The following is a 24,899-nucleotide window of genomic DNA, read 5'->3' as shown; positions in this document are numbered from 1 at the left end:
GGTAAGAGTAATCGTGTAGTGGGTACTACAAATAGTCCGAACCCGTGCAAGGCACATGAACAAGTTGGAGTCATTCACCCAAGTCCCAACTTTACACATGGCACAATTTTCTGCTGAGGAAAAAGTATTTCCTCCGTTTCAAATTTTTATGCCTGTCCTAATTTAAAACATATCGTTGATTATTAATTTATAAAAATCTATATAGTTTAATATTTTCTGAACTATATATTATAAAAGAATTTTCCATGAACCAAAAAAATATAAATCTGACGATATACGAGTTTATATAGATTGATGGTAAAAAATAGATTAAAATGAAATCTTATGCTGTACGAGTTTTGATGACCAAAGATAGATTAAAATGTTGACTTCAAATAAACGCAAGTAACTTGAAACGGCGGGAGGGTAGGTAGCTTAATTAATATGTATATACACAATCAACCATAAAAGTAAAGTATCATTGTATCAACCATAAAACAAAACACAAGCCACAATGAAAAATGAAAACCAAGCACGACAAGACTCTGTTCGTTTGCCGCACTTTTAGGAGAGGTCAGCTAATATTTGCCACGAAGGTATATTCTAGTTGAACACCTATAAAAATTAACCATTTGCTCTCATGCCATTAGATCAGATCAAATTGGATCAAAATGACGCTACCATCATATTCCGTTTCGTCAACAAACTTCGACCACGACTAACTCTTGAACGAGTCCAAAATGCAGTCTCGAGCCTCCAACAGTACCCACTAACCAGTGCTGATATAGGTGACTACTTTGCATTCGCACCATGTGGGCTGTTATAACTTATACCTGTCTGGTGCATCTGCAGTCTGTCATGAATTATGGCTTTCTTTTTATTATTTTTCTCCGATGAATCAATTAGCTTCATTTTGGTTGCAACCTCCTGTTTCTGTTCCCAGGATCAGGTAGACTTGAAGGAGTCAATTTTCGAAAAGAAGCATGCAACATCATCACTGCAAAACATAACACAATTTTTTTGAAGAATCAGAAGAGAGACTGGGAGAAAGCAAAGAAAGCGTAGAGGATTACTCACCTGCATAACTCAACCCAATGGCATATACAAGAGCAAACTGCAGACTGCACACATAAACCAGCACAGCAGTAGCTGGTTACGATAAAACGAGTTAGATAATGATGGAGAACCCAGTACGAAACCACCAAACTGAACTAGACAATTCTGGTGTCAAGCACAAATCTGGCCAGAGCGCAAAACCAAACTACATCCACCTGAGTGCTATTTCAGTGGCGCCACATCTTTGCAGGCATGGTCATTAAAGATTGCGTTGTGCACAATTAGAAGTCCTATGGGCAAGTTCACAAACAATAATCAATGCCACATCACACTTTGTAGCACTCTATACAGTCAGAAATACTTGACGTTTTAGACAATGTCCTGTCAAACTTTTCAAACTGTGACTATCAAATGACTTTTAAAGGTAGTTTGAAAAACATAAACATGGCATATATAGATTTGTCTTGAAATGTACTTCCATAATATAATAAACTTATTAGATACTATGAATTAAATTTAATATAAAGGTGTGGTCAAACCAGTAAAGTCGCATCTCAAAAACCATGAATAAAGTCAAACATCAAGTATTCTTTTACTGGATGGGGTACATCTTTGCTGCTGCTGACTGCTTCTGGATGTGTCCACAATCCTTTCTATTCGAATTAAAATGTTGATGTTTAATAGAACTACACAGTCATCCACCAAAGATACATTCAAGTAAAACCTTAGTAAGATTACCAGCGATGAAGACAAACAAAGGGCTAGTAAAAGGGCTTGAAGATGTTGATTTTTTGAAATTCATGAGATGCACCGATGATCAAATAAGATAATTCAACTCACTCCCAACGTTTATTTGTTTAACCTAATGATCTGATGTAGAAGAGAAATACATGGTTGCTCATTATTGGACCTTTCTGCAGGATTTATTTTTTTAACAAGTTCTATGCAAAATAGATAAAGATTCAATGCTGCCACAAGTTTAAGTTTTAGAATTCAACTAACGTTTCATTTTTTTTAAAAAAAACTGAAAATTTAGGTGCAATTGTCAGCTGTGAAGATATCTCCACAAGTTCAAAGAGCAAATACATATGTCGAACAGTTAGTTAATAAGAAACTTGTGAGCAAATATGTATTTGGAACTACAGGAATCAACATGTTAACTACAGGATCAAGTGATTTGAATAAATGTATTCTTCTATCATAAAGCAGAATTTTCCAATGAAAACTAGCCTAGGGACTGCTTAGTAACCTACCAGCAATCATAAAGAAGTTCAGCATTTTCATAGAAAATCAAATGGGCAATCTCCTAGCTTGACGCAAGAATGGCTTTGCTATATATATGGGCTCTATTTAGACTGGCTTCTAGTGATGGACAATGATCATGTCAGTATACATGGGTGGGCAGGTGGATACAGATTGGCTGAGCACCTGCCACAGGCTTTGGTGTTTTGGGAATACAGAAACAGAATGCCCAAGATCGATAGGAAGACAAGGGTGATACCCCTGTCACCGTGGCACCATGGCGTGAGGAAGAGATAGAGGAGTTCTTGGATTTTCTGATTGGTTGTCCTTCAAACCTACTTTATGCTTTTAGGATTGTTGTTCATTATTAAAACGAGGTCTAGGATGCCCCAAAACATGATCACAAGAATATTATCTTAGGTATGTCGGTCTGTCTCAAGGCTTGCATATACGAAGGGATCCATGGAGAAACTTCTTTTTTAAGCTTTAACAATTGAAGAACTATAACATGCCCATAACAACATTGTCATTTTAATGTAAACAATACGAAGGGATCCTGCACTAAATATTGTCATGTTTCAATTTCTTGGAAATGCTTTTTCTTTACCCTATGAATTGCATAAAAGTGAATATAGAAGTAGAAATGATTTTCTTATGAACCTTAAGGTCTTCACTGCTAGTCTTATTCAAATATTAAGAATCAATGTGTCCCCCGTCAGCAAGACTGTTAATCTAATACAGTTTCTTTGTGATGAGCTAGTTCAGTTACCAATTACACCTCAATTTTTCTTTCTAAAGATTTATTGTGCAGGAACACATTTGCAACGGAAACCTCACCAATCTGTGCAGAATGAAGGAGAAACTGCCCAACCCCGGGCGCCCGGGTGGCGAGTCCCCAACGCTCCCGGCAGTACCTCACACTCTCCCACACGATGAGGATGGCTAACATTCCCAACAGCGCCATTGGCATCCGGTACCTGGACACACCAGCAGTAGCAGAAATATTTCTCAGACGCAGAGACTGGGAACAGATAAAAGCAATAAGCGCAACAATTAACGAACTAGGAAGGTGGCAATGCATATGATACAGGCAGCAAGCGAAGACAAGGATGGAGAGCGCGGCGTAATTGCGGGCGTAGCGGCGGACGTTCTCCTGGACGCGGAGTCGGGCCTGGGTCGAGGTCGGGGGCCAGGAGTAGGACGCGGCTCCGGGCGGACCGAGGAAGGCGAGGGACCAAGAGGGAGTGGGCGCGGCGAGGTCGGTAGTAGACAGCCGAGCGAAGGGGTTGAGCGCGAGGACCGAGGCGAGGGTACGGGCGAAGGCGAGGACGGCGGCGGCGGCGGAGGTGGGGTTGATGAGAGTGGATGTGGATGAGGCGGCGGCGGTGGTGGTCGTTGCGGAGGGGGAGGAGGAGGTGGAGGCGGAGGCGGAGGCTGAGGCTGAGGAGTCGAGGATGTCGAGGTAGCCGGAGTCGCGGAGCCAGCGGTCGAGAGCAGGGTCCGGCACACTCAGCGACAGCGGGTTGGGCTTGAACGACGACGACGAAGACGACATGGCGTCACTGGGGAGGATTCCGTCTGGAGGATAGGGATGAGGGTGCTCTGGCCTGGTGTCTGCCCAATACACTCCAGTTTAGGGTGTGTCAGTGTGTGGATGTAAAAAGTATACGAATACTCATTTGAAAAGTATTAAACATACCCTAATAATAAAATAAATAACATATTTCATTTGTAAACTGCGAGATAAATTTATTAGAGTCTTTTACCCCTATACCATTAAAAAGTTGCTGCTTACTTATATGTCACAAAAAAGTTTAGAGTTACTTGTATGTCATGAGCCCAACTTTCGTTGACCCGTGTGCCATTTTGGATAGATGGAGACATAACATAGGTGTTAGGGGCTGTGTAAAGACAGTTTTGCCCTTGTGTACAATAATAAGTTTAAAAAATCAGAAAAGTGAAAAATAATTTAGAAAAGGCGTTAAAAATCAAAAAAAGGGAAAATAATTTTTTGAAAAAGGTAAAAATCAGAAAAAGTGAGAATAAATTTTAAAAATGTTTAAAAATCCGGGAAAAATTAGGAAAATGTGGGAAAATTTAGGAAATGGTGGAAAAAATAAGGAAAAATCGGAAATAATTTTTTTAAAAAGGAAAAAATAGGTGCATGACCATTGCATACGGACAAATAACGATATATCACATGAAAAAACAAGGGCATGACCATTGCACCTATAGCAACAAGTTCATATCAAACCATACATGGCCATTGCATCCATATCAAACCATACAAGGCGGCTTGGAGGCAGGGGCGCGCCAGCCTGGGGCGACGGGGCGACGGGGAGCGCCGGCCTGAGGCTACGGGGCAACCTGCGGCGGCGGTGGACTTCGGCGGCGGTGACGACGCAGGATGGGGACGGTGTCGACTCCGGCCGCCGCGGATGGCGATGGGGAAGGGGACTGCGGCGTCGGCACCGGATGGGGAAGACCTTGCCTCCGGCGATGACTGGGGACGACGTTGGCTCTGGCCCCGCGGATGAGGGTGGGGAAGACGTCGGCTCCGGCCGCGGCGGATGGGGGTGGGGAAGACGTCGGCTCCGACGGGGGTAGTGGTGGAAAGCGGCGGCGAAAGGGGAAGACCTCGGCTCCCACGGCGGCTTGAGAACTCAGCACCGGCGAGGCTAGGCGGCGGCGGTGGCGGCGGCGGCGAGGCGAGGCAGCGGCGGCGGCGTGCGGCTAGGGTTAGGGTGCGGCGGCGTGCGGCAAAAACGTGGAGAGAGCAGGAGAGGAGAGAGAGTATAGAGTTGAAAATAGAGTAGGGGAAAATTAGTCATTTTCATACATGGGTCCCACATGTCAGAGATATGGAACCGTTAAGTTCTAACAGAAGGCGGACGGAATGGCACATGGGTCAATGAAAGTTAGGCTCATGGCATACAGGTGACTCCAAACTTTTTTATGGCACACAGGTAAGCATCAACTTTTTTAATGGCATAGGGGTAAAAGACTCAATTTATTAAGCCTAATTAATCCGTCATTAGCAAATGTTTACTGTACCATCACGTTGTCAAATCATAGCGTAATTAGGCTTAAAAGATTTGTCTCGCAATTTACATGCAAGCTGTGCGATTTTTTTTTCTCACATTTAATGCTCCATGCATGTGTCTAAACATTTGATATGACGCTTTTGGCCAAAACTTTTTGGATCTAAACAAGGCCTTACTAATTGAACCATCCGGACAACTTAGCCACTTCCAACGAATGTGTCATTTGTTGTTGATATGCCCTAGAGGCAATCATAGAGATGATTGTATCATATACTATGTTTACATATTTATCTGACATTGTTCCTTGAAATAGATAACTCATTATTGGTTAATGAATATGTGATTCTTTCATGAGACTATTTATGCTGTATGTTACTATTTCTAAAGGATCCCTGATCAAATATCATATGTGAAACAAATATGTTTAAATGTTCAGCACATGTATTAATTGATGATCATGTCTCGTGGATCATGGTATAGAGATACTAAATTAATAATGTGGACACATGTTGTTGGATAGACCCAACATGAGACACTGCAAGAGCCATATGTGTTGTGTCGTCAGTGATCTCATTTAGTGTTGGTGTTGAATCCTTAGACCTGAGATTATCATTGTTCCCAACATGTGTAATAGCGTACTTAGGGACTGCTAAACACTGCTCCGTAATTGGGTAGTTATAAAAGTAGTTTTCGGGTATGCTATGAAACATGTAGTGGAATATGAATAATCAAGACGGGATTTGGCTCTCCTATGGAGAGATATCTCTGGGCCCCTCGATGTTATAGATTATGGAAGTGTATGGCCATGCCAAAGGCTATTGAGGAGTCAATCACAAGTTATATAATCTATCACAGGTTCAAGTGAATGATTGAGCTATTAGAGGATGGCACATATGTAGCCTTGAGCTTAATCGATATCGTGAGGCAAAGGGGTTCATACAAGTATACACTAGAGGTTCAACCGATATGAACTTTGTGTATGTCCGGTTGGTCAATACATTCTGCTAGGGGCCGCTGTTGACACGTGGACCGAAAAGGAGTTTTCGGGTTACAGCTGAGTGTGCATGAACCTACACAGTCACACGCTTAATGGGCCGGAATAAGGGGATTGGATGGAGATCCAATATGAGCTTAATTCGGATAGAGATCCGAATAGGAGTCCTACGGGCCTTGGAGGCCCGAGTCATGGATCCTATATATTCGTGAGGGGTGTGACCGGTGGATGGATAGGATCACGTGAGAAACCCTAGCCGCCACTCCCCTCCTCGAGCAAAACCCTAGCCGCGCACGGGTGCTAGCACATCTGCGCGTGGCGTTCCATCCCTGTACGTGTGGATACCAGTAGAGGTGCCGCTGCTTTGTGGTGCTGATCGGCGTGGGAGCACGACGAGGAGAACGCACGAGGAGGAGAAGGTCGAGCCGGTGCGATCGACTACTTCCTTTACATCGACGCGCGTTACTTCGCGAGGGTTCCTTCGCCTTCTTAGCGCTTTCTTCCACTGCGCAATGCGTCGAATGGTAACGATCTATGATCTAATACTTGCATGGTTCCTGGTTTATGCGCTAGAAAATTTTGATCGTATCAATATTTTTGGTAAAATAATTAATTATTAATGAAATAAAAGTGAAATAAGTTTCATCTGAATGAATGAGATGCATTGTTTTCAATGTGACTTGTCTATGCATCTGTTGTCTATGAAACAAGAAAAATAAAAGATGGGCTATTTCAACCATCAATTAAATATCTTGTTGCTTATGTGGAACTCTTGGAAACATACAAATAAAAGCTCCCACTAGGAATGGCCTTAGTCGAGCCATGGTCCGTATGAGAAATAATTTCAAAAATGGACCAGAACATCGACGAAACCCAAAGGTTGGAATATCTCAGCACCGGTGCTACCAGCGTGGACTCCATTAATTAAAAGACATTTCTCATGACATCTGTTTTATTTATGGGATAAGTCCATTGAATCCCATTCAACTATTACGTTGGTCTAGAACACACCTCAAACCTTAAAACCGGTATCACCCCTCATATAAAACCATCTAATTTACCCTCAAGATGGTTTTCAACGAACTAAAACGCTTATATGGCGTGCCTAGTCAGCTAAAAAAAAAAACCAAACATATGTGGAGCCCCATGTCCGTGCCCTCTTCTTCCTCCTACCCTTTTCTTTCTCTACCCATCCTTCTTGCCCTGCCAGCCACCGCCACTAGTCTCCACGTAGCTTGAGGAGGCGCGCAACTGGGTGGTGGCGGAGCTCGTGAACCCTGGCCTTGTTCTAGATCTGGCAGTCGAAGCGGCATGGGCTACGCCGAGTTCATGGGAGACGGTGCCGGAGGTTTCAAGTGAGCTCACTACGGAAGCGTCAAGGCAGCGGCTCCTGTCCGAGCCAGAGAAGAAGGGAGCACGAAGGTGGAGATTGAGGTCTGTATGGCCAAATCGCCGATTCCACGAGCACCGTTGTCACCTCTACCACTGTCGGGGACTATGCTAGCCGAAGCGCTGACTCCCCGAGGCTTGCCAACGAATGCCCCCGTGCCATGGGGAAAGACAACGTCAGCGGGTGTTAACAGTAAAATTTGGTATATTCCGTTGAAAAAGGAATAAGGGATGAACGAAATTAACGGAGTAATTTTGGTTGGTGAAAACAGGGATTGGATCAGCTAACAGGTATCAGCAGGACCATGTCGGCTAAGTGTTGCTGATAGAAGCAAGTTGTGTAATATTGGTAATATTGCCAAGTAAAGATCCGAGTCTGGGAAGGGGACAATTGTATCTATTAATTATGATAAAATTCAATTATTCTATTAATTAGGATAAAAGTCAATTATTTTCCTTTTGTATTTTTAGAAATATATGTTAGAGTCTGTAATGGGTTGGTGTGTTTATTTTGTAAAGTTTGAGTCGTGTCCGATATGGACAAGTTTTGTACTACGGGTATAAATATATGCCTAGGATCTTGTAGAGTAACAACAATAGTTCAATAATAATATAGGTGCATCGCCACCCTTTTTCGTTTTCAGTTTTCTCGACGAGTTCTTGCTTCGAGTTAGTGCATCGGCTTCGATCTTCTAGCAGGAGGCATGACTTGCCACACAACGGTTTGTATCGGTGGATTAGGATGTCGTTTTAGATGTTCTAATTCATCTTGTATAATTGCTGGTTATCATATATCTGAAACTAATCTAACTTGATGATCCATTTTACTTATATCAGCCAAACCTTTTCTTAGGGCTTTGCCGAAATCGACTAAATTGTTTTGTCGATCTAGCTAAGGTATCCACCACCCTGAAAATCAGTCAAATGCTTCATTGGTTAGACTTTATGCTTCTTTTCATACTTAGTGTTGCATCAGTTGAGTTTGATCTACTAAGTCGCGCTTAGAATTATAAAAACTAACCTACCTCTTGATTGCCAATAGGGGTAGAATCGGGGTTTCAGCCGATCTTACCTAATATGACAGTTTTTCTTTGTTTAATTACTTTCATCATGCTTTTCATGTTGTATCTGCCCCTTAGATGAGTATGTCACTTTATTTAAATATAACAAGCTTACTCTTGATATATTTACCTAGAATGATATATAAGGTTGTATTGGAGTAATAGCTAATACGGTATCTTTTTAACCTAAGCATTATGTCATCGGCTATGATATAAAACACATGCAATCTCCAATCTATTTGATCTGATTTATAAGCAATCCATACTGTCTCAATTAGGTTCGATCTATATCGTTTGCTTACATTTCAGAGAAAGATCAGATTAAGGATTACATATTTGATTGCATCTATAGCAGATGGAACATATTTAGGGTTTGTTTATTCTTGATTATCTCATACCTAACAGCCGATTCAGTCAAGTCGCATCGGCTAGGTCTGTACGATACATCATCGGCCCACCGGCCGATCGGCTATCATATTCTAACTTGATTGTACTGTTTATTCTTATTGGTTGCAGTATCAAACTAACTGGCATGCCCTAAACCCAAAAGCGAGATTTAAACCTGCACTAGAGCTAAGCAGAACTCCTAATCCGCTGTGTTTTCTCATCAATCATGGATCGTTGGCAAGACGAATTCATAAGGTAACAAAGCTTGTGGGAGTGCTAATCGATTCCCGGCCATCTGCAGGGATGAAGACACCATCGCCAGGACACGGCGAGATGCCGCTGGACGCGATTGCCAAGAACCGCTAGGCGACAACATTTCACTCTATGCATGGGAAGGAGATTACAACGACATAAACCTGAGATTGGAAGCGAGGCCTCGTTCTCATATGCCCAGAGCGAAAATTAAGGGGAAGGGAACTATTGGACCAGAATTTTAGATTATAATCCCCCAAAAAATATGGATTGAGAGTGGATTAGGAGCACCGTTGGGGATGCTCTAACTCTATCAAATTATAGATGTACTAGTTAGGTGCCCGTGCGTTGCAGTGGGGAAAAAGATATCCATTAATTTCAAATCATACCAGGTGAAAATATATTGAATAATCATTGCGTACAAGTTTATTGTAAAAAAACCTTAATTAATAGAACACAAACAAATAATTTTGTCACAATTTTGTTGCAAGGGAAAAAAGTATGCATCAATTCCAATCTTGCATGTCCCTAGAAACATGACTTTGCCTCAATCCATTTGGACCAATCTTGCATCTCTTTGGAAAGACCTGTCATTATGTCGCACTTGTGCCTAGTAAGATTTTTGTTTGATTTTCCGCTATCGTTTTAGAGCTCTCTAAATTCTCAACCCACACGCTGAATACATATCGCAAAAATAAAATTAATAATGTGTCTTCAGTGCTAAACCATAACTTGGACTCGGCAAAAAATATGGTAGTATTTTCTCTGATCCTTGGTGCCATGGCAGCCAATTTACTGCAAATTTCTCAAGAGTATATTCACATTCAGCCCCTTGAAGGGGGTGGTCTCAACAGCCTTGAGGGAGTGCCTCCGAGACAACTCCACCACCTTCTTCTCCCTGACAATGAAGTAGACCATTCCAGCAACTGCACGTAACAACCATTAATCCTCCTTTTCAAGTTCTATTAGTTGGGAGTAATTAAGTTGATTGTTTAGATAGCATCAGATGTTTACCATAGGTAATGATGACTGTCTTGGCTACTGCCTACTGGGTTGCCCAGATTTGTAATAAAAAAAGATTCATGGGAAAAAAAGAACCCACGGAGGATATATATGTCATATAATTAGTTTTATCGAAAAGAGCACTTGACAACTATGTAAAGGATGCCGATGTTGGTCATACTCAACATGGACACCAGGGCAGTTGAACTATCCTTTCACTTGGTAGCTGTCAGTAGAGGATAAAAAATAGTTGATTATTTAGTGCTCCCTAATCTGATACTACCTAACAAAGCTTGAGTACAAAGCATAGATAACGTTTGTGTCGGCCTCTAATACCTACAATAGACATCTTCAAGTGCTTTTGAACTGAACTATTTGGGTCAAAATATTGTACAGTTAATAGGTGCCTTATCACTTAAAGCTTGACTCTTATATAACTGAACGTGATCAGAAATCTAAAATTAAGTAATAGCTTGTGCAGTTTTTAGTACTTAACCAATAATGCATACCTACGGGTCTTGTCCATCAAGCATTTCATCAAGTATATGACATTAAATCAAGTATACACAAACATATATAGTAGACTGAGTGTCAGGTTAATTTACCTTATATTTCAAAGAGTTGTAGGCAATCGATTTGAAACAATGATCGAGATCAACCATCGTACCTATAAGATTGTAAGGAAATCAAATGAAGCTACTGAAGAATTCTGAAAATCTGCAAATATATTTAAACAAAAGAAGAAGAGCACAACATACCTTGGTTCTATTAAACTGAGCTGCTCACAGAGTCACTGTAACATATATACCAAAACACAGCTGCATACGTGAGGCAAGGGGGTAGAAGGTGCATCTAAGCTTATGGCATGACTATAAGAGAAATAGCTTGCAAGTAATACAACGCAGCAGCAGGCAAGCGAATTTGACAAACTTTAATCGAGATAAGACACCACTCAACATCAAATTTACGTTGTAAACCGTCCATGAATTTCCTGCGTATGAAACAATATCCATGTAAATCATCTTTTGTAGAGTAAAGGATGGCAAAACCAACCAATTGACAACAAAATTGAAAGGGTCAATTAAGCCTGGGGGGGGGGGGTGAATAAGCTAATTTAAAACTTTAAGCAGAAGCTAAAACTGAATTAGGGTCGAAAAGTCTGATCCACTGTCGGACTATCTAAAAATATCAGATAGTCTGATGTTGGATCAGACTATCTGATCCACTAAAGAGTCACAACAAGTAGATCTATCACACAAACAAGAGTAAAGCGTAAACAGCGACTAGATCTATAGCGGCTCAATTGAGCAAAGCGAAAGAGAGGATGAAGAGATATCACCAACGATGAAGTTCATGGAGTTGTTCCCGGAGTTCAAATCCTTGAGGGGATTCTACTCTCCGTTGAGGAGCTCACTAAGAGCCGGGTCTTTGCTAACCCTTTCCTCAAGAGGTTGCACTAAGCACTCCTCCTTCCACTAAGGGGTATCTCTTTCCTTGCGGAGGCGAGATCCAGCCTTCACAAACTTTTCCGGCCAACCACACGTAGATCGGTGGCTCGGGAGTGACACCTAGCCGTCTAGGAGTCCTCAACCTCCAAGAGTAACAAACACCACACAACTCTTGATCAAACCTTAGTGCTCAAGATCGAGAGAAACACACACTAGACCCCCAAACACCAAATCCACAACCAGCAAGATCCACCACACAAAGAATGAGGAGGGATTTGAGAGAGGGAGAAAGAGCTCAAAGATCTAAAGCACCTTAGCACCAAGCTCAACCCAAAGTGAATGTGAATGAATGAGTTGGGTAACCTTAGAAAAGGGTTAGGTGGGGGTATTTATATTTATAGATCCCCAAAATGTGGCCGTTGGGAGAGAATCTTTTCATCCCACCTCGGAAAGCCCGAGGCGACATCAGATAGTCTGATGTTTTTGACCCCCAAGCAAGACAGAGATAGAGAACGAAATTCTAGAGAATTCCGGACAATCCGATCGATCGGATAGTCCGATGTCATATCGGATATTCTGTTATTTATGAAGCAAGAATTTCATCCTCTCACAGAGACTCAAGTTCCATTGAATTTCGGAGTCTCTGGGTCATCAGATACTCTGATCACATCGGATAGTCTGATTTGAAAAATCACTCAAGAGGAATAAAAAACAATTCAAGAAAGAGAGTGAAGTTCTGAGAAATTTCAGATAGTCCGATGTATCGGACAATCCGACCTTATATTGGATAGCCCGATATTTTTTAGCCAACACTCAGACCAAAGACAGAGGGCAAAGTTCTGTGAAATTTCGGATAGTCTGAGCATCGGATAGTCTGATCCGGATTGGATAGTCCGACAGGAATAAAACAGGAACACTTCTAATAAAGGATTTTGAGCACTAATGTTCTACCAATTATATGCATGTGGTATCCCTCTTAATAATACGGCATCCTAATACTCAAGAACACAGGATACACAAGGTTTAGAGAGGTGATTACCACAAAAGTTGCCACAAAGCTTTCTATGCTTAAGTTCCACTCCTTTTTCATCTTTGCATACATCTCAACAAAAAGCATTAGTTACCCTCTAATTGTGTTGTCATTAACACCAAAATAAATGAGGGGTCCTAGATGTACTTTCAAAAATAAATAGAGGCAGACCAGATGAAGCGCTGTTGTGGATGAAAATACAGATATGCAAGGAAAAGAATCAAATGTTAGATGTTAATACCTGAAATTAATAATGCTTCAACAGCGGAGAAGTGGCCAAACTTTATCTGGGACCGGGAGCTATTGGAAGAGTGTAGGCACGCATCGGAATCAAGATTTATGGCCTAATCCAGAGAGAAGATAACAGGGGCGTAGAAGCTTACCTATATCCACTTGCTGGAGCTGACTGCCCCACGGAAGGCAATGACGGCAGTGGCCGGAACACACTTTCTCCACTCCGTACCGAAACCCTAAAGAGGAGCTCATGCCCTGTGGAAGGCGACGATGGCAGTGGCTGGAACACTTTGTCCATTATGTATTGAAACCCTAACCTTAGACTCACAACATATGTGACCCAAATTGTCCAATGCAGAGGATAGAAGCAAGGATGACAACAATGGAGAAGAAGATCGATTCAGGACTTACATACGGATTGGCAGCGGCTGCTCGTCCCACGACCTTGTGTTGCTGCTTCGGCTGCCGGATTTGTGCTGAGAAGACGAACGACAGTGAGGGGGTGGCACAGCCAGACTGTTGGAGTGTATAAAGTTAATTGCCCGCATTTCCCTATCAGCTTAGACTTTTAGGTGCAACTGGCTGGTGCATGCAACTTAATATGGTATCAGAGCTGGGCCCTTGTTAAGAGGGGGGAATGATGAGGACATCCTCCACTATTACCCGCTGGCAAAGACGCCAAAGTTGGGCAGCGACCGTGTGAGCCTTTGAATAATCCCACCTTGCTTAGTTTGGGAGAAGGAAGCCACCTTAAAAGGGAGAGTCATCCTTCCCCTATTGGACTAGTTTTTTTAGGGAGATTGGGCCTTTCCCTAAGTGGGTGTGCCTATGAACTGTTGGGGTCCGAGCAACCTTAAGTTATTGGGCCACGGCCAACCCCACCTGGGCCAGATTGTTATCATTTGGTATCAGAACCAGAGGTCTCGAGTTCGAATCCTGGCTGGCACGCAATTAAATAAAATAATTGCAGCCCACTCGAGTTCAAATCCTGGCTGGCGCGCAATTAAATAAAATAATTGCAGCCCACTCCAATATTCCATGCTTGAGACTTGAGGGGTTCTTGCGTGAGGGGGAGTGTTGGAGTGTATAAAGTGAATTGCCCGCCTTTCCCTATCAGCTTAGGCTTTTAGGTGTAACTGGCTGGTGCATGCAACTTAATACAGATAACTACTTGGCCAACACGGACCGCTGAGATCCTGTGTTCCCAAACATGGATGCGGGCGGGGGTGGGGGCGGCGGCGCAGCAAGGGCGAGGGGGATGGTATGCATTATGGGGAGGGAGGCAGGGGGTGCGGTTGGGGGGGGGGGGGGGGGGAAGAAGGGGGCAGGGCACCCGGGGAGGGAGGCGGCACGGTGAAATGTGGATGTGGTGCGAGCAGAGGCAACGGGGCGGCTACAACGATGGGGAGGCGGTGTGGCATGGAGGAGGAAGGGATGGGTGCACCGGGAGGACGGCGATGACGGTGGGGTTGGGGGAGAGGAGGAGGAGAGTGTGGGGATGGGACGTGCAAGCAATCCGGGTGGATTGCACCCCTGTCCAAGGCGAAAAGATTGCCACAGGTGCTGGTACGATGGGCAGGCCGCCTGCCCTCATCCGCAGTGCCATGCAGGCATCGTCGACTGGGCAGGCCCTGGGGGTTTCTCCTACTGCTGTTGTGGGAAACAAGACAGGAGGTTCTACATATAAAAAACGTCCACGGTCGGCTAAGAGCACTGCTCTTACACCGGGCCTCACAGTGGGGGAGAAGAGGAGTTTGGAGGTGGTAGCTAGGGAGGAGGGGGTTGAGAAGAAAGCGAAGTCTGGGATACAAGGAGCTGACGGGGGTGATGCTGAGACTCTGTCTCTTGAAACGGCGGGATTGTTCAGTCAACCCCGCCGAGATAAATGAGGATTATAGCCTGGAACTGCCGGGGTTTGGGAAATGGCCCGACAGTTCGTGGTCTTCTAGATATCCAGAAGAAGGAGGATCCCGATGTGCTGTTTTTATCTGAGACAAAGCAGGCAGGTAGAAGGCTGGAATGGTTGAGGTGGCGTATGGGTATGACGATGATGGTGGCGGTGGATAGTGACGGGGCTAGTGGCAGCCTTGCTTTGTTTTGGAAGAAAAATCTCGATCTTACAGTACAAAGTATGTCCATGAACCACATTGATGCGGTGGTAAAGGAGGCCGATGGCTTTATTTGGCGCTACACTGGGGTGTACGGTGAGCCTAGACAGGAGGATAGGAAAAGTACATGGGAGCTCCTGCGTTCACTGAAAACACAGATGGCGCTCCCGTGGGTGGTTAGTGGCGATTTCAATGAGATACTGTTTAGTTGCGAGAAGGTAGGAGGTTCCCAGAGGAGTGAGTCTCTGATGCACAACTTTCGAGATGCGCTGGAGGAATGTGACCTACATGATTTAGGTTTTGTGGGAGATGCTTTCACCTGGAGAAACAACCATCATGATGTGCACATGTATATCAAGGAAAGGCTGGATACAGCGGTAGCTAATGGACTTTGGAGGAGTTGCTTCCCGCTGGTTAGGGTGATCAATGGAGATCCTAGACAATCAGACCACAGGCCTGTTATCCTTGAAACAGGAGGTCGGGGTAGGGAGGAATGGGTGAGACCGATGGAGATCCTCAAGAAGTTCGAAGCGCGGTGGCTTGAGGAGGAGGACTGTGGGATGAAGGTGGAGGAAGCATGGACGGCGGCATTGGAGGATGGCTGTGAAAGGTTGGTAGAAATAGAAAGGAAGGTGTTGACCGACCTCTGGGCATGGGATAAAATGGTGTTGGGAGATTTGGAGAAACGGATTCGACGGGCCAAAGCGGATCTAGAAAGGTGTAGACGGAGGAATGTCTCGCAGGAACAGGTAAATAGGGAGCATATCTTACGCTTCAAGCTGGAGCGGTTGGAAGAGCAGCATCATATATACTGGAAGCAATAGGCACATTCGTCCTGGCTTATAAAAGGGGACAGAAATACAAAATTTTTTCACGCCCAAGCGACGGAGAGAAAGAAAAGAAACTATGTGAGAGGCTTGAAAGACGAAGATGGTAGGGAGGTGACGGGAGAACAGTTGAAAATTTGTGTTGCCAATCAATATCAACAGCTCTTTCAGTCCTCTGCACACGATTCAGCTCAGGAGGTGTTGGAGAGTGTTTCAAGGTGTGTGACTACTGAAATGAATCAGGAGTTGCTTGAGCCGTTCATGGGTGAGGACGTTTGGGAGGCCTTACAGGAGATGGGGGATCTCAAGGCACCGGGTGCAGATGGTATCCCAGTAATCTTCTATAACAAGTTTTGGTCGCTGGTTGGTGAACGGGTTAAATCAGAAGTTCTGGGTGTTTTAAATGGGGGGAACATGCCACAGGGATGGAACGACACGGTGATAGTGCTAATCCTGAAGGTCAAGTCACCGGACAAGCTGAAGGATCTACGACCCATTAGCTTGTGCACCGTATTATATAAATTGGTCTCAAAAGTGCTGGCAAACCGGCTTAAGAAGATCCTGCCGGAGATTATATCTCCTTCCCAGAGTGCTTTTGTGCTGGGACTGTTGATTACTGATAATGTGTTGCTAGCCTATGAGATGACTCATTACCTGCAAGCCAGGCGTCGAGGAAGGGAAGGGGTTGCGGCTATTAAGTTGGATATGAGCAAAGCATATGATAGGGTGGAGTGGGGGTTTTTGGAGAAAATCATGTTCCAGATGGGATTCCATGAGAGATGGGTGCAATTAATCATGCAGTGTGTTGCTTCGGTTTCTTATAGGATCAAGGTGAACACAGAATACACAGCGCGCATCACTCCTCAACGGGGTTTGAGACAAGATGATCCTCTTTCCCCGTATCTTTTCATCCTATGTGCAGAGGGGTTGTCCTCGTTGCTCCAGAAAGCGGAACGGGAAGGGAAGATAGAAGGGATTAGGGTGTGCAGGAATGCTCCGCGAGTCAACCATCTCTTCTTTGCGGATGATTCTCTCATTTTGATGAAAGCACAGGACAGTGCCGCACAGGAGCTGAGACAGATCCTAAGAGTGTATGAAGTTGCGTCGGACCAGATGATCAATAAAGAGAAGTCGTCTGTTTTGTTTAGCCCCAACTCTGGCCCAAGGGTAAGGAGCCAGATTCGAAACATTCTGGAGATTGTGAGTGAAGCTTGAAACGAAAGTGTTGGTGATATGGCATGAGGCCTTTCAACCAAACCTGCCGAAAGCATGCGACCGGCGAAGATTCAAGCCCGAGACGTCAGGGTTAGTCAAGGCGAACCCTCCCCATGGCGAAGACTATGGAGCAAGGACGGCGAAAGGCAGGGAATCGCAGCCAGGCTAGAGGCCTCCTGGGCGAAGGGTGCAAGGCAAAGAGCATATGCCGAAGGGGGACAACTTCGCCGTAGCAGGTTCGGCCCCGGGAGGGCCGAAGAGGCTATCCTGGCCCATCTAGCCTAGGGGTCAATTGGGTCGACAATAACCCGTCGGCCTGCTAAAGGCCCATGGACCGCAATTACGCAATGTACCGATGTAAATGTCGCTTTCATAAGGGCAACCATGTAAATTCCCCTGTATAACCAAAGCCCTAGTAGTAAGACCTGTAATGGGGATTATAAATAGCCCCATAGTGCCATGTAATGGGGGGATCCCCAAGTAAAAATTCTCAAATTAATACACTTTACTTCTTTTCCAACCGCTGTTGAGTAACCACGTCTTTCGACGTATGCGGTTGTCGTTTCGACAACAGCTGGCACCGACCGTGGGGACCTCCGAGCGAAACCATTGAGAGCGAATGCCACCAAAGAAGGTCGTGAAGAAGAAGGTTACAAGGTGAAAGGAAAGCAACGCCGGGGCGGATATGGCCGCCAAAGAGGGAGCAGAGCCTTCGGCGCCCGTCGCCGAAGATGGAGGAGTGCCATCTGCTTCCGCACCTGCGCCATCATTACCGCCTTCGGCCCCTGCCACCTCTATGCAGGTGCCGAACGCGGCTGACATGGCGAAGGCGACTGCGGCGGCAAGGGCGCTCCGGACCAGGGTGGAGATCCTTTCGACAAGCCAACTGCTGGTGCCCCAAGCCGCTCCTCGCAGTTGGCAGCGGCCCCAACTACGCTCGCTGCTGTGCAAGCCCAAGTCAACCCTGACCCCGAAACACAAACCGAAGCCGATATGGAAGCCATGCGACAAAACATGACACGACTCCTAGACATGCTTCGCCAAATGCAAGAACAACAGCAAGCATACGAGGCGGCAAGGCGGACCAAGGTCACTTCGGCCCCAATCCTCTAGTATTCGGCAGGCTATGTCCCACCCCAAGTCTATCCACAAGTGACGACCCAGCGCCTTCCGCCACAAGTCGTGCAAGCGCCAATGTACTTCGCCGGGCAGCCATCGACCGCAGCAGCGCATCTGGCCCCTCACGTGCAACTGCAAGCTCAACCGGTTGCTACCCAAGTACACCCTCAGCCACCTGGCCAAGTGCCACAAACAATGGCAGAAGGGGCTTCGGCTCTGCAGGCGCAGCTCCAAGCTTTCCTTCAGCAGCTCAGCCAACCCCACAACATTTCAAGTACAGCCCCTTCGACTCGCCCGGAGGGGAATACAAGTCAAGGTGCACCTAGTTGGTTGCCGTCGAATCAGCCAGGTCTGGGGGCTTCGCCGTGGAGTCAAGGACTGCAGTTCGACTTCATCAATGCTGCTCAAGCGCCAACCATTCGGCCGCAAGCACCAACGCCAGGCTTCGGAGCAAACCAAGCACCAAACCAGGTCGCCATGACATGGTCACAGCCAACTTTCGACCCATCCATGGCGGCTCAGCAAGCATCACCAGTCAGAGCCGGGCAGCCGAATGCCATGGCCCAACCTCATGCACAAGCCGTGATTTCGCCCTTCGCCATGCCGTACCCGCAGCAAGGTGCTGTGAACAGAGCGGGGGGCGAAAAGGGGCTACCGCTGAGTGGGTGATGAGGACATCAACACCATCAATACATCCACGTCCCCCCAAGTACAGCATGATGGTCCTATTACCCGCGCTCGTGCACGTCAACTAAATTATCAGGTGAGTTCTTTCTTGAGTTCATATTCCTCTTCTTTATACCCCGGAGACGCGTGCACTCGTGTTTTACTCAGGAGTGATGGAGAGGATCCAAAGGGGAGAGGATTCGCGCGGGGTGGATTCGGACTGCAGGGCAGCGCCAACTTCTGACGGCCGCCACGACTTCATGCGAACTCCGATTTGGGCGTGCAAGTACTTCATGGAAAGCTTATCAAGTCTACTTTCAAATGGATCCAGCCACATGTCCATATCTGTTCTGGAGCGGCCTCAATTGTCATTTTACTCCTGACTGTTTTCTATCCATGGTGCTGCGTCACCTCTTTTGGCCCAATGGGTTGTGTATCCAAGTTGGGCCCATTAGGGCGCATCCTAGGGTTGGAGCACGACCCTATAGTCGTTCTTTCCCTCTTCTTATACCTCTAGTCGCCACCAAGAACACTCGGGTTTTGATGATAGAGATAGCTACTTGCTACCGGCTCGCAGCGCGCGTGTTGGCTAAACCGCCCGTCTACCTGTAATCGGAACCCCACCATATTGTGTTTTGATAGTGAAACTTTCATCTTTATCTAGCAATTTCAGTGCTTGTTCTACTTGTTCTTGTTTGTTCTTCGATTGCTTGCAGGACGAGTGCCCTCGTGGCCGGGTTGACGCGCACCACAAGTTCGCGGCGACCATTGGAGACGGTGTATCGGTTGCTAAGGCGCAGCGTCTTTGGACGGTTGTAGTCAGGCCGTGAACGTCGTCTTCATCCAATCGAGTTATCCCCTACCTCTCATCGAAAGATTGGGCCACAAACCCTAGTGGGTTCGCATTAGTGGGGGAATTAAGACCCATCCAATCCCACCCTAGTTCAAGTTCCCACCCGTCCCACGCTACTCAGGTGAAACTGACCCAAAGGAATTCCTCTCCATTTATGAATCCGCGATCGAAGTGACTCATAGCAACGAAAATACCAAGGCAAAGGTAATATATCTCGCTCTAGACGGCATCGCCCATTCTTGGTATTTCTATTTGCCAGCCAATAGCATTTACTCATGGGAGCAATTGCGCGATGTCTTTGTCCTTAACTTTCGAGATACCTATGAGGAGCGGAAGACGCAGCAGCATCTACTCGGCATTCGCCAGAGTCCGGGGGAGTCAATAAGGGAGTACATGCGTCGCTTCTCACAAGCCCTGTGCCAAGTTCAAGACATAACCGAGGCGTCTGTCATAAATGCCGCTTCAGCTCGTCTACTCGAGGGCGAACTCATAAGAAAAATCGCCAACAAGGAGCCACAGACACTTGAGCACCTACTTCGCATCATTGACGGGTTCGCAAGGGACGAGGAGGATTCCAAGCGACGGCAAGCTATACAAGCTGAGTATGATAAGGCTTCCGTCGCCGCTGCTTAAGTCCAAGCACAAGTTCAAGTTGCCGAACCACCTCCTCTCGCAGTTCGCCAGCCCCAGCGGGCGATCCAAGGACAACCGCCAAGGCAAGGTCAAGCCCCCATGACTTGTAGGAAGTTCAGAACCGACCGTGCGGGCAAGGCTGCGATGGCTGTCGAAGAAGTGCAAGCCCTCCGCAAGGAGTTCGACGCCCAGCAGGCAAGCAACCATCAGCAGCCTGTCCGCAAGAAGGTCCGAAAAGACCTCTACTGCGCCTTCCACGGACGCTCTTCGCACACCGCGGAGCAATGCCGAAACATTCAGCAACGTGGCAACGCGCAAGATCCAAGGCCGCAGCAGGGAGCAGCGGTCGAAGCACCTCGTGAAGTAGCTCAAGAACAAGCACCCTCGGCCGAACAGCGCCAAGATGCGCAGCACAGAGTAATCCAAGTGATTACAAGGGCCGACCCGCCGATCCAACTATCGAAGCGACAAAAGAAGATGCAGTTACGAACGGTCCACAATATCACTTCGGCAGGCAAAGGGGCTCCGAAGTATCTAAACCAGCAAATCTCTTTTGGGCCAGAAGATGCCGAAGGAGTAATGTTCCCGCATCAAGATCCTCTGGTGATCTCAGCCGAGATAGCTGGTTTCGAGGTCCGGCGAATCCTAGTCGACGGAGGGAGTTCGGCCGATGTCATTTTCGCAGAAGCATATGCCAAGATGGGGTTGCCCACCCTAGCCCTTACCCCAGCGCCAGCCTCGCTCCGTGGTTTCGGCGGAGAAGCAGTTCAAGTTCTTGGCCAAGCATAGTTGTTGGTAGCTTTCGGCACAGGTGAAAACAGGCGCGAAGCTGCCTCGCTGCTCGGAAACACCTAGTGCTGACCACACTGAGAGACACGAAAGCGCAGGTAATGCCAGTTGGCGAAGTGGCGTTAAGCATCCCTAGCGGTACGCAAAGAGAGGTCGACTTTCTTTCTTCCTCCCGCGCCCGCCTAAGCCCGACCCGGCCCGCGTTAGAGGGGAAGATTAGCAAAGAGGAAAAAGACAGAGGGAGGGGGAGCTGCATCTTATTCTCTTCACGAGAACTTCAGGATCGGAGAAGCATTATGGGCAGAAAAAGGAAGGCGTTAAGAGACCCTCCTGGCCCAACCCTAGACAACCAGCATGTTGCTCCTGAATCTACAGATAGAGAAGAGGGCACGTCTCCTTCCTCGGTTTCCCCCCACATATATGGGATATTTTAAGAAATGAACGTCTTTCTTCATAGCAGGGTCGGTTCGACGTTGACGACATCCCTTACAACTACAACGCCATCTTCGGCCGTGCAACCTTAAACAAGTTCGAAGCTATTTCCCACCACAATTATCTCAAGCTCAAGATGCCCGGCCCGGCGGGAGTGATAGTGGTCAAGGGGCTTCAGCCTTCGGCCGCTTCTAAAGGCGATCTTGCCATAATCAACAGAACAGTACATAATGTTGAGGCCGAACTGCATGACCGGGCGAAACACGCGCCAAAGCCTGCCCCTCACATTAAGATAATCAAGATGCAGATTGATGAGGCCGACCCCGCAAAGCTCGTATCGCTGGGGGGCGACATGGACGAAGAAGTGGTAGCAAGCATCCTAGAAGTACTCAAGAAAAACAGTGATATCTTTGCCTGGGGCCCCGATTAGGTGAGAGGTGTTTCGACAGATCTCATCATGCATCACCTGGCAGTTAAGCCGGATGCCAAGCCAAGGAAACAGAAGCTGCGCAAGATGTCCGCTGATCGCCAAGAAGCAGCAAAAGTCGAAGTCCAAAAATTGCTCAAGGCTGGGGTCATCCAAGAGATCGACCATCCTGAGTGGCTGGCGAATCCAGTCCTAGTCCGGAAGTCAAACGGCAAATGGCGCATGTGTGTCGATTTCACAGACCTAAACAAAGCATGTCCGAAGGATGATTTCCCCTTACCACGGATCGACCAGCTCGTGGATTCAACAGCTGGCTGCGAACTCATGAGCTTCCTGGATGCATATTCCGGCTATCACCAGATCCACATGAACCCGGCCGACATCCCCAAGACAGCCTTCATCACACCATTTGGCACCTTTTGCCACCTCAGAATGCCTTTCGGCCTGAGGAATGCCGAAGCAACCTTCGCCAGGCTGGTGTACAAGGTCTTGTACAAGTAGTTGGGGCGAAACGTGGAGGCTTATGTCGACGACATCCTCGTAAAAAGCCGTAAGGCTTTCGACCACGCGTCCGACCTGCAGGAGACCTTCGACAACTTCCACGCAGCGGGTATGAAACTGAATCCTGAGAAGTGCGTTTTCGGCATTCGCTCAGGCAAGTTGTTGGGCTTCCTTGTTTCTGAAAGAGGCATCGAGGTGAATCCGGAGAAAATCGATGCCATTCAGCAAATGAAGCCTCCGTCGAGCGTATGTGAAGTACAAAAGCTCGCGGGCCGAATTGCGGCACTCAGTCGATTCCTCTCAAAGACAGCCGAAAGAGGTTTGCCCTTCTTCAAGACCCTCCGGGGCGCGGGAAAATTCAACTGGACACCCGTATGCCAAGCAGCATTCGACGAGCTGAAGCAATACCTGCAAAGCCCGCCAGCTTTAATCAGCCCAGCACCAAGAAGCGAACTGCTACTATACCTAGCAGCTTTGCCAGTGCCAGACAGTGCTGCCCTCGTCCAAGAAACAGATTTAGGCCAGAAACCGGTCTATTTCGTCTCCGAAGCATTGGAAGGAGCGAAGACAAGATACATTGAAATGAAAAAGCTCGCTTACGCCCTAGTGATGGCTTCGCGCAAGCTGAAGCATTATTTCCAGGCCCACAAAGTCATAGTGCCATCGCAATACCCTTTGGGCGAAATACTCCGAGGCAAGGAAGTTACTGGCCGGCTCAGCAAGTGGGCGGCAGAGCTATCCCCTTTCAACTTGCATTTTGTTGCCCGCACTGCTGTCAAGTCTCAAGTGCTAGCTGACTTTGTAGCCGAATGGACACCAGCATTCGCCCCCGAGCCCGAGCCTGTCGAACTACCCTGGGTGATGTACTCCAATGGTTCGTGGTCGCACAGGGGGGCAGGCATTGCGGCAGTACTCACTTCGCCGAATGGTGTGCCGATTCGGTATGCTGCAAGGTTGCAATTCTACATGACCAACAACGCAGCAGAATACGAAGCCATTCTTCTGGGCCTAAGAAAGGCGAAAGCATTGGGGATTCGACGCTTGCTAATCCAAACCGACTCCAAGCTCGTGGCAGGCCATGTTGACAAATCCTTCGAGGGAAAAGAAGAAGGAATGAAGGGGTATTTGGAGGCCGTTCGGTCCATGGAAAAGTGCTTCACCGGCATAACGGTCAAACATTTATCTAGAGGCCAGAACGAGGAAGTAGACGCCCTGGCGAAATATGCTGCCTGTGGAGGCCCACATTCGCCAGGCATCTTTTTTGAAGTCCTATACGCACCAAGTGTGCCTGTGGAGAGCCTGGAGGTCATGGCAATCGACCAGGCGAAACTGGGCGAAGATCCATGCGACTGGCGAACACCGTTCGTGAAATACCTTGAAACTGGCTGGCTTCCGGAAGATGAAGCAGAAGCAAAGCGCTTGCAACTCAGAGCCACAAGGTATAAGATGGTCTCAGGCCAGCTATATCGCTCCGGGGTACTTCAACCCTTGCTCCGATGCATCTCTTTGGCCGAAGACAAAGAAATAGAAAAAGAGATACACCAGGGGCTCTGTGGCACACACCAGGCCGCGAGAACAGTTGCCTCCAAAGTGTTTCGACAAGGAGTTTACTGGCCCACTGTGTTGAAAGTCTGTGTTGAGCAAGTCAAGAAGTGCGAAAGCTGCCAGCGCCATGGCCGAAGCCAAACCGCGCCCCAGTATGAGTTGCAACCCATCACACCAATCTGGCCCTTCGCCAGATGGGGACTGGACATCATTGGGCCATTCCCGGTGGGGCGAAACGGGTACAAGTTCGCAATTGTGGCCGTTGAATACTTCTCTCGATGGATTGAGGCCGAACCCCTCGGAGCAATCACTTCGGCAGCAGTACAGAAGTTCATATGGAAAAACATTGTTTGCTGTTTCGGAGTGCCAAAAGAGTTCATCACTGACAACGGCAAGCAGTTCGACTCTGACAAGTTCAGGGAAATGTGCGAAGGGCTTAACCTGGAAATTAGGTTCGCGTCGGTCGCACAACCACAGTCAAATGGGGCGGCCGAACGCACAAATGGTAAAATCCTAGAAGCACTAAAGAAAAGGCTTGAGAGGGCAGCGAAGGGCAAATGGCCAGAGGAAATGCTATCTGTTCTCTGGGCCCTTCGAACGACCCCCACAGGACCAACGAAGTTCAGCCCGTTCATGCTACTTTATGGCGATGAAGCAATGACCCCG

At 46.9% G+C, this 24,899-nt stretch overlaps 1 protein-coding gene across 3 annotated transcripts; it reads right to left on the bottom strand.

Annotated features, from left to right (window-relative positions):
* Positions 1-410: 410 nt before the first annotated feature.
* On the bottom strand, positions 411-3,912 carry LOC127785182 (PRA1 family protein H). 3 transcript variants are annotated; one of them, XM_052312607.1, is made up of 4 exons: positions 3,366-3,908; positions 3,115-3,254; positions 1,057-1,128; positions 411-976 (listed from the first exon to the last, which is right to left on the bottom strand). In XM_052312607.1, the coding sequence occupies exons 1-4, from the start codon at positions 3,830-3,832 to the stop codon at positions 888-890; spliced, it is 768 nt and encodes a 255-aa protein (XP_052168567.1). In that variant the 5' UTR covers positions 3,833-3,908; the 3' UTR covers positions 411-887. The 3 variants fall into 3 exon arrangements, 2 of the variants coding, with proteins under 2 accessions (XP_052168567.1, XP_052168566.1); XM_052312606.1 differs by having other exon boundaries at positions 3,115-3,909; XR_008019670.1 differs by having other exon boundaries at positions 900-976; positions 1,057-1,325; positions 3,115-3,912.
* Between the last annotated feature and the right edge of the window lie 20,987 nt (positions 3,913-24,899).

This window comes from Oryza glaberrima, chromosome 9 (genome assembly GCF_000147395.1).
Source record: "Oryza glaberrima chromosome 9, OglaRS2, whole genome shotgun sequence".
Lineage (NCBI taxonomy): Eukaryota > Viridiplantae > Streptophyta > Magnoliopsida > Poales > Poaceae > Oryza > Oryza glaberrima.
The sequence above is the reverse complement of the archived record's forward strand: the minus strand, read 5'-3'. Positions and strand labels throughout refer to the sequence as shown.

What these genes read in the sequence shown, in the direction of transcription:
- LOC127785182 (XM_052312606.1), bottom strand. Translation starts at nt 3,832, where the DNA reads ATGTCGTCTTCGTCGTCGTCGTTCAAGCCCAACCCGCTGTCGCTGAGT. An exon ending in CCTTCATTCTGCACAGATTG is followed by an intron (nt 1,129 to 3,114) that starts GTGAGGTTTCCG and finishes TATCGTAACCAG; the next exon opens with CTACTGCTGTGCTGGTTTAT. An exon ending in CATTGGGTTGAGTTATGCAG is followed by an intron (nt 977 to 1,056) that starts GTGAGTAATCCT and finishes TATGTTTTGCAG; the next exon opens with TGATGATGTTGCATGCTTCT.